Source organism: Argopecten irradians, chromosome 2 (assembly GCF_041381155.1).
Source record: "Argopecten irradians isolate NY chromosome 2, Ai_NY, whole genome shotgun sequence".
Taxonomy (NCBI): Eukaryota; Metazoa; Mollusca; class Bivalvia; order Pectinida; family Pectinidae; genus Argopecten; species Argopecten irradians.
Window position 1 is genome coordinate 32,291,469 of NC_091135.1, and position 10,461 is coordinate 32,301,929.

Sequence of the window (10,461 nt, forward strand, 5' to 3'; positions counted from 1 at the left end):
TCGTTATCAAATCAATATTTTCTTTATTAGTTGCAGGAATGATAACAAGGTAAACAAAATTGCTTCACGGTAGACGGAACCCAGCAAACATCGTCAGGGTTGGTAACACATCAGTTCCAGGTGAACGGGAGACAACTCTTACCGTCACCTCATCTCCGTGTTGCAGTTCTACGATCACAGTAGATGATCCTGATATTGTATACAGAGAGCTCCCGACTTCTGCTGATCCTACACCCTTACCGTTTTTGGCCAGGTCCGTAATGATGTAGTTAGAACCTTCCAGAAGAACTTCCCAATAAAACACATACACGCCGGCCTGTTCACAGGTGAAGATTCCAGAACGGTTACTAAATTGCGCTCCGACATCCGTGATGGTTTTGTTGAAGGGAATGGCCTGATGGACACCTGGGTCGGTTAACTGACTGTATAGAGCGGCATGGAACGCAACAGTAGCCTCAGACGAACCTATAATACAAAATAATCACTGTATATTACAATATAGCCGCTTATTTTCGATGGTCAACATTTTCACGATTTGTGATTTTAAATTAAAAAACATTACTTTTAGAGGATAAAAATTTTGCGATTTCCTTGAAGGTGCATATCCTTTGGACGGCCGTAACGTATTTATGCGTAATTATTCATTTGCCCCATTTCATGCACCCTTCTGGAGCCCCACTGAGACCCTTGAAAACTAAATAAATTTGAAAAGGAGATGTTCATCCCTATATAGCATGTCAATATCGATTCGGTCATTGCGTTAGTGACGTCACACATCAATTGAGGTCTGAAATCCGAATTTTAGTGTGTGCCCGGAAACCTGTTGTTGTGAGCTTATTTTTCAGGATACAGATATGCAGATGGTCTCAAACGATAGAAGAGATATCAAAGTAAGAGAAAATAGAAAAAAAGGAAAAGGAAAGTGGAAAATATCACCGATTAAAAAAAAGAAAAAAGTCACACACGCAGCTTTCTGCCTCCCATGACCCATGCTTGGTGACCTTTAGGGGACTTCCGGTGACTGTTTTTTCTTGTTTGTAGTGTGTACTGTTTGTTATCATCGTGATAATGGCATCAAACCGAAATCTAGATGCAAACTGCTTTCATAGATGGCATTTATAACCTACTATCAAAATTGAGTCAAGTTCGAATCCTGCCGGCCGTCGAAAGGATATATAATTCAATTAACCAATTCGTAATATGTCAAAGAACTAAATTTCACGAGCATGGCAATGACCCAATAAATCGCGAAAATATCCTCCCGCGAAAATGACCGGCTTTACGGTATTTGCCATTTGTCTTTGATTTTTACGACAGGCACTAAAAACACTTTTCAACATATGTTCACCTTTAAAGTTTCTGTCAACAAATAACTGAACTTAACTAACGAAAACTACCATATAATCAGTCAAAAATCGCAAAAATACCTGATCTTGTTATGACCGATCTGGCACCATCCATAGAGTCAGAAACCAAATCCTCGGTTGTAAGAGCCTTGTTGTCCCGTTTTGTCTTCAGCACCGCGTTATCATATTTAAGCTTTCTCAAAGTCTCTGTTAAGTGGCGAATAATATGCAAATTTGCTTCACGTAAATGTTTTAAGTCTTTGATACGTTTGTCGAACTGTTTGATATCCGATTTCAGTTCACTTTCAAGCTCAGCAACACGACTGTTCAGCTTTATCCTTGTATTTAACCGAGCAATTTCACGATTACGGATTTCGTGCTTCAGATGGATAAAGCGGTTGGCGAGATTTGCTTTTTCAATCGATATATCCAAGGCAAAAGTTGACATTTTAAATGGTGTTTGAAACCAAGCCCCAACGAAGATCAAATATACAAGAAACATGTTTCTATCGAGAAGAAGGACGCGCACACTTCCAAACAAGGCTTCGGTATGTCTGTAAACAAACAGCATGGAACACGTGCATTTTCACCATTCTTATCATCGGAGGTCATTTGTTCTGGTCACATTACAGACTGGTGTCGATTTAGAGTTGGAGTCAAACTTTATCAGCTGTAACTGAAGTAAATATTCTTATATTTAATTGGCAATGATATAGAATAGAAATTGCCAGACATGACTTATTTCGTTACAAAATCAATATACGATGAAAAACTTTTAGAGAAACAATCGATAGGGAGCAATTAAAATATCTAAAAATAGTCAAAAATGAGGATAATAATGATAACAAGAACAAGTTATTTTTCAATAAATAAAAAAAATGTTCGGAGTATGATTTATGAATGAAATGGAAATGAAGCACAAAAACAATACAAAAATAAGGTTGATATGTCACAACATTCAAGAGCATGAATACATAATATAATTTTGATTATTTTAAAAGAAATATCCTGTTGGTTCTTATCAATGTTATTTTTGTAAATTAAGTCAATGCCCCATGGTAAAAAAAGTCCACGCTTTATCTTTATAATATGTCGTTCAGCCACTTTGATGGTTCCGTAAGCTTAAAATAATCAGGTTCGGAGCGTCATCTGTTTCTTTACTCGCGGCACAGTCTACACTTTTTAAAGTACCATTTCCGTGTCGTCAATGTCTTAGGTCCTTCTTCTGTTGATGTCTCTGTGTAAACACAGCCAGTTTAGCACAGACATGTGGACCTGTAAGGTTGCGTTTCTGTTTGGAGTCGTAATAGCGTTGGCCACCTCCGAAGAACCTGCGGTACAAACACTGGCCCGCCTCAATCTGTCCTTCAATGAGCTGGTTCACTATGTCCAAGAGGTAGAAAATAATCGCGATGACGATTTGCTCCGACTTACAAATCGTATTGAAGTATTGGAAACTTTACGTGACAATAACATTCGAAATTTTTCTGAAAGCATTTTAGAAATTGAAAAATTACACGAACTTGACCAACTGACGATTAGGAAGTTGAGTGAGCGGGTGGAAATATAATTTGTCAAAGAAAATAAGCGCTTCGAATCGAAAGTTGATCATTTGAACCAAACGCCAGTGGATATACCTCGGATCCATGCCAAATCAATCTCCTCCGAATTGACACGTTCAGGTACGTGTAAAATTTATGCAATATTGATCAAATTCATATATATCTATAGATGATAAGTAATGATTTTTAAATGGGATTATCATTCAACAATATCTATACGTATGATCTCTGATCTTATATTTAGAAACGTGAAGCGTTTTTAAACATATTATCAATCCACAAAAATAATTCTTTTCATTGGTCCTTCACCTTGCTCTCGAATTCTTGTTGCTATCCGATATGATTTAAACACACATTTTTTTTATGTTTTAGGCTCATCACCTGGAACTATCGCCTTCTATGCGGTACTTACGCAAGAATTAACCGATCCTGGAGTAAATCAGAAAATAATCTTCGACAGAATCCTAACAAATATAAATGCTCGTATCAGCTCCTTTACCGGGGTCTTCACGTGTACACATGCTGGGGTGCACGTGTTCTCGTGGCAGACACTGCTGGCAGATACCCACTACGTCGTCGCGGAGCTCGTGCGCAACGGAGTCAGTGTCGGATCCGAGGAAACCGGAAATACCGGAACACCAATATCCGGAGCTTCTACAGCCGTGATAGACTTGGAGGCGTTGGACGAAGTTTGGGTCAGGGTGGCTGCGCATTCCGTCGGTTCGGACATCCAGCCTAACCTGACTACTTTCTCTGGTTTCAGACTTCCTTAAAGCTGACAATGCAAGTTAAAATTATTAACATGATTTTTTTTTTAAATAAGTATACTCGTTTTTTCAAGAATCGTTTATGAGACATTCCCCGGTTGAGGACAGCCATTTTTGTTTTACATTCCGACGACTCACCGACCCCTATATAAAGCGCGTGAATCGACACACGTGCGCTCATTCATGTACCTATACACCTAGCAGTCCACAGGTTATATCACCTACAAATAGGTAAACAAAACCCTCACCTGTAAAACTATATGGGACTTTTTTTTAGCAAGAAAACATGTCAACTCCTCTAAGTTGTCATTTAGATGTTTCTCAAAATAAAATTCCAACGCAAGTGAATAGAAATCCAAAAATAATCCGTCCACATATCTCCACGTATATCATCGTACCTGACGCACTCAACTGACCATATACACGTGACTATGTACCTGACCCGAACGAGCGACAACTATCAAGGACACACACGTGTCGTTGTACATGTACGTGTAAAACTTAGTGTATATTGAAGTGTTTTATTAGTTCGTATTGGACATATGTTGGGATATAGCTGACAACACATTCATCTATTACTTCAATGAAATATTGTCAGGTGAGTGCAGTGTTTATTTTCAATTTGACATTGTTATTTGCAATATCGGTGCATGTGTATCTGAGACAAGATATGCTTAGAATGATACACGTGTGTCAAGTGTCCCGTGCTTTATATAGGGGGTTGGCCAGTGAAGGTTACTAAGCAGAGCAAAAGAAAAATGGCTGCCACTTCCTTAGATACCACACTGTCATAACTAGGGGATGTCTCAGAAACAATTTTTGAAAAAAAAATATTTCGTTAATATTTTTTTTTAATTTCAACTGCATGTTTTTCTCTGGTTTCAGACTTCCTTAAAGTGTATGCTTCAACAAAATAAATTTATATAACTGTAAATACAACATGGTTTTATTTTCATTGCTAAATTAATTTTGTCGTTATCATTAAAACAAAACATATACGAGGTAAAATTACATTGACAAGGAAGCGTAGTGATAGAATATGATATATAAGTTTCAAAATGACAAACACGAGAGCCTACGTAGTTTTTTTTTTTAAATTAGACTGATATCAAACCTCACGTATGAGTGAGAAAGAGTAGGTTTATAACAAGCACACACCGCCAGAACTCCCACTATAGTACTGTCAACCATCGTTGTTTCGTTTATGTGGCAGGCGATCAGAATTCGCGAAAATAAATCACCATGAAAAAGATTAAGCCACAATGATGAGGAAGGGTTTGGTTTGGTTTGATTAGTTTAACGTCCTATTAACAGCCAGAGTCTTGTTAGGACGTGTCTGGTTTGTTGTTGCAGGAAAGCCGGGGCGCAAGAGGGGGGGGGGGGATATCACTTACAAGCTGTCAGTACTCGGAAAATGCCCGACATAGGATTCGAATTCGCAAACCAGAGGTGAAGGACTACTGGTGGTAATATGTCGAGACAACTTACCACTTGACCACCGCGGCCCCATCCGATGACTAATACGATGGGAACACTGTAACTTCTGATTAATTGACTGTGTATACATCATACTCTTTATACTCGGCAAACATTCACTGGCTGTGTAACATGTGTAGATAGATGAGAACAGACCAAATATGAAAACAATAACAAAAAGTAGTTTTATAAAGCGCAGTAAGAAATCCTATCCGTTTTAACTTGTTTTTCTTGTGCTTCAGGAAGGTCAAATGTGATTGAGTTCTATGCTCTGTTCCACGTTTCGTAACACGACAAGAACAACCTACGCAATCCTCTGAACCCCCATAAAAAGTTTGTAGTGTAATTATTGTATCTAATTTCTATCGAACTAATATAACTCGAAAGAATGTTTTACATTTCTCTTTAATCATACCAGTCTCAAATTTCTCTAAACAAGGTGACTTTAGTCAAAATGTTTTCTCCTTTATGTCAGTTTTTGACAAATATATGTTAGTTTTCGGGGATTCGGGGCCTCAACACGTAAGTAAACAACAAAAGATAATGATTTATCTATTAACTATACAAGGGAGATAATCCAGACGAACATCTGAAAGGTAATAGAACTGTTCGTTAATGGGCACATTTTGAAATTGATGAAAAAAATAGAATATCATGGGAAAATCACTGTTCTTTAAGACTCTAAAATAATAATATTTACAATCAGTATATAAATTTTGTATAAAAATAGAACCTCCAACCATTCCTTAACTTAATATGTTGGAATGGACGAATATTTCAGTGTCAGGTTCGATAGTGATTAGTATGTTTTTTAAATTGGACAAATATAATCAATAACAGGACAAAATTAGCAAGAAGAGGGTGAGGGGCTGTACAAATGGTACACAGTAAGAAGAAAAACAGATTAAAAAAACCAAGTTTCCTCATTATTCTCCTTTTCTCATTACACATCTTGAACAACAAAGCATTTTAAATCTGCACAGAAGCCATTTTTTTATCTGATCAATAAATTGCAATTGCCAAAACTTCAGGGATCAAGAATAACCAAGATCCAAGATAGCTGGCAGTCGGCCATCTTGTTTTCCAATCAGTTTCAAAATACAATTCGTACAAGATTAATGGCATTAGTAACATTATTTTAATACATAATTTCATAGTGATCCTTTCAGTAATGCTTGAGAAATAGTTATAAGTAACTTATCAAAATACCCGTCAGTTTCAAAATGCAATATTGATAAGCAGTCACCCTGGCGAACCTACATTTCAGTTGTGAGAAAGATCCCTTTGATGATTCTGAACTATAGCGGTAACAAACTTCCTTTTTAAATAAAAACAAGTTTTCATTCTTTAAATTAAAATATTCTAATTATAATAATTGTCTGTACTATATACTGTATAACACTAAATATTCGTTGCGTAGAATTTGTCGTTGCTTTCATGTGTGATGCAGAACCGCGAATATGAAAATAACGAAATTAGCTTTATACATTATATTGGTATCACGAAAATGAATACACACGAATATTTCATGTTATACAGTAAAAAATACAAACAATAGATAAAGCTTATGTTGAATATGGAGGTATTGCATAGAAAAATGTTTAAGTATTTAAATGAAGCTAAGCTAAAGATTTTAAATATGCTATTTTTGTGTTGATATTTGTTTATTGTGGTGCACTTTATGATTTCCAACAAAAAATACAGGTTGTATTTGACGTAATTTCCATAAAATGTGCTTGAAACGAAGTCCACAACGACCCTTGTCTAGAACGATCGCATCGCTTATCGCCCCTGATATCACCAGGTGGCCGTAGATTCGTGACGTCATCTGAGACCAACAGCTGTGACAAGAGCCGGGAAACTCAATGGGGCAGTGTTGCGGTATTGGCGATTATAGATATTTAAAACAGTCGCGCTACGTGTAGTTGCTATATTGAATAGTGGAAATGAATCCGTATATAATATATAATCTATAACATACAATGATATAATAAAAACGATAGCTTACTCATTCTTATCGTCATATTCTGGGCTAATGGTAAATTTTAACTATCAAAAACAGGAGCAGACGATTTAGTATTTTTCTTCAGTTACAAAAGTTTACTTACTTTACACCATTACCACCATTGAACAGTTTGTGAGCTTCTAATTTTACTTCAAGTTAAAAACATGAAATATAATTAATTGCATCCCGAAAAAAATCCGTGTTACTATATCCGATATGGAATAAAGTACTGATTGCGCATGCACCAAAGGCGAAATAAATTATTCTATATTATTGTTTAATTAGACATATATATACACGATTAAACACCAATTATTGTTCAAATGGTGAATATCATTTATGTTCTGTCGGCGGTGGAGCATCTTTAAAAGCCATTTGACACCGTGTACGTGTGTGCCACTGACTCAGGTTCAAGGGGGTTGTGCTTGACTTTTGTCTGTAACTTAAAACTCAAAACATAGACTTTAAAGTTAAACCAACAAGAAGAAATATAACTTTACAAGAAAATGGTCCCAAATTACAATGAAACTACATGCTACATGCACATACATGTACATATAATGCATATTTAAAAAAAAAAAAAAAACCGCCATCCTTCATACCCTATCCAAAACCCTATCGTACCGCGATAAACGTGCCCCTTTCCCGCCTTATGTACGTACTGCACACCTCTATATTTCCTATTTGAAGCTTAATCCTTCAGAACACCGCACAGAAAGGGCTAGACTTATTTATTTTCTTAAAGTTCTATAATGAGTTTTACGGATGTGTACGAAATAGAATAACATGTACAGTAGTAACAATACACGCACGGCCGATAAAAAAGACGGGACACAAAACACAGAAACTAGATACAATGACCTAATATGGATGACATGTACTCGTGGACAAGATACACATGTAATAGTTCAACTAACACAGGACCATGAAACAACATATATTTCTTATAAAACACAAATCATTTACAAGACCGCTTCATTATATTTTCTAACCGTGCGGAGTTTTGGAAATGAGAAACCTGTCGACCTTAGTAAATTTTAAAAGTATACGCACAGACCACAGCACACTCGATAGCCTATTGAACATTATGAGACGATCTAGGGGTCTAAATAAAAAAATCGGTAAAATTCGCATTCTACATATATATACGCAAGTGTACTATGTAGAATATAACAGGAAATTAATGAGTACTAAAATTGGCCAAATTTGCGAGCATTGTGGTGTTTTGGGGGTTCGGGGGAGACCCTGATAAAGACATTACAATTTAGAATGACTGAGATATGAGTTTCACGATGTATTTTGATGATTTTGCGAGGGCTTAAGGCGAGAGATTTTGTTTTTTGGGGGTCCTAAGGTCTCCCCCGAGAAGGAAAAATATTACTAAATGTATTTACGATTGCTGAGATGAGTTTTACGATGTATTTTGATGACTTTAGAGCGTTCTTAACATGGTAATTTTTCGAATTTAAATTCCTGCAATTAAATAATGATAACTGTGAATGTCGTCATATCATTATGCAACCCTGCTCGATCTGAACTAGTCCGCTAAACCTGCCTATATTATTAGGCTTTTTTTTCCCCTATATATTAGGCAAAAAAAATTAATTAAAAAAGTCTAATAATATGAGCAGGTTTAGCGGACTAGATCTGAACATACCGGTTTCACACCACCGGCACATTGTTGTGTAACCCAAAATAAATATGAAAATCCCTAAAATGAAGTATGAAAAATGTGCAGAAGGACCTCTTTTATTTCTAATGCGCATTTTGAGAACATTTCAGTCGACGAAAATGGGGGGCAAAAAGACACAACTTATAAATTATTGATTTTTTTCTTTTAATCTGCATGTATTTTTCATGTCTCCGTATGTTTGTAACAAATGATTTTTCTATTAAAACGTAGGTCTAAAGAGGTGGGCCCCAATAATTGTCCATTTTCGCTACGATCTTATTTCGCACATAAAATTACCAGTAGATTCTATGTATATCAAAACTCCTCTGTTAATTTTATGTGTAAACTATAAATTACATACATGCACAGTCGTACTACTCCAGGGTGGACTGAATAGGAAAGAACTACTTATTCATTCGTGGTTTAACCCCTGGCACACCATAAGCCACATGACATATGTACCCGCGACATTAATGACATCATTATTTACATGTAGTGACGTCATTTCATAGGTTATGACGTCAATAATGTGTCAATATGTAGGGGATAAATCACGCTACCCAATAAGTCGAAATATAACATATTTTTCTCCGTGTGTATTTCCGTAAGTACTAAGACATGTGGCTAAAATACACATGCATGTTGACAGTTCCGCGATCGGCACACCGGCTTCCGGTAGTTGATTGTCTCAGATGACGTCACAACTCATCGGAACTCAAGGGAGGTAAGTCATAGAAAAAAATCTGTCGTCGAAAAGATGTGAAGATTGCTTTCATTAATTTTACTATTTAGAGACAAAATATAAGTAAATATCAAACTGGTATATGTTTAGATAGGCATTACAAATGTTTCTAGCGTATTATCTCATTTTCCATGTCCGTTCTGTTTTTATCACCTTTAAAAATGTTTAAGTATTTAAATGAAGCTAAGCTAATATGAATTATAAGAATTAAGCATTTTCCTGTTCTTGTCATATGTAATTCGTTCACTATTTATAACGAAATTTGAAAAAAAGGCATCTAAGAATAATGATCTAAAACGTGTAGTATTTTAGTCAAAGTGATAGAAATAACAATAGTGAATGTCTTCACATAGTCCTGGTACTTTTTCGGATATTTCTTTATGTATACTTAGTTTATTTATTGCTCCTGTTAAATATGTTTTAACTGTGTATACCGCTTTTTTTGTTATTATTTTGGTACCAGTTCAAACAGACCTCTAGCAAGAACTGAACCTTCTGAATTAAACCTTGACATTTTTTGTTTTTGTAGATTTACACCAATTTAAGATAGTTTAATGATAATTGTCATCAATTTAATGGATTTTTCATACACTATGTGATACTTTATAAATATTATTGATAATGTGATAAGATAAAAATCTGAAAATTTTCAAAATCATCCTGAATATCAGCCGTTGAATTAAAAAAGTCCTTATTGTGAGTAATGCTTCCTTATGTGAAATATTTTTTATTATGTTTGAGATGTAAAATTATGAAAATGGCAATGAATACATGTGGGGAATGTTAAAAAGCCGACTGTTATTTCCGTATAAAATACTACCAGTTATCCAATCGCAACCACGTGTTGCTCACATGCTTAGTCTACACTGGGTTGTGGTCGAATAGAGGTAG

The 10,461-nt window shown here is 35.7% G+C and overlaps 1 protein-coding gene and 1 pseudogene across 2 annotated transcripts; one reads left to right on the forward strand and one right to left on the reverse strand.

Annotated features, from left to right (window-relative positions):
• LOC138315178 (uncharacterized) lies at positions 1-3,460 on the reverse strand. Of its 2 annotated transcripts, XM_069255990.1 has the most exons (3): positions 3,321-3,460; positions 1,428-2,022; positions 1-465 (listed from the first exon to the last, which is right to left on the reverse strand). In XM_069255990.1, exons 2-3 carry the CDS (start codon positions 1,915-1,917, stop codon positions 65-67), a joined length of 891 nt encoding a protein of 296 aa, XP_069112091.1. In that variant the 5' UTR covers positions 1,918-2,022; positions 3,321-3,460; the 3' UTR covers positions 1-64. The 2 variants fall into 2 exon arrangements, 1 of the variants encoding a protein (XP_069112091.1); XR_011207467.1 differs by lacking the exon at positions 1,428-2,022 and having other exon boundaries at positions 3,321-3,458.
• Positions 2,373-4,542, forward strand: LOC138315179 (complement C1q-like protein 3; annotated as a pseudogene).
• The last annotated feature ends 5,919 nt before the right edge of the window (positions 4,543-10,461 follow it).

Coding starts and splice junctions, on each gene's coding strand:
- LOC138315178 (XM_069255990.1), bottom strand. CDS start 1,917: ATGCTGTTTGTTTACAGACATACCGAAGCCTTGTTTGGAAGTGTGCGC. Junction 466..1,427: donor ATCGGTCATAACAAGATCAG/GTATTTTTGCGA, acceptor TTTGTATTATAG/GTTCGTCTGAGGCTACTGTT.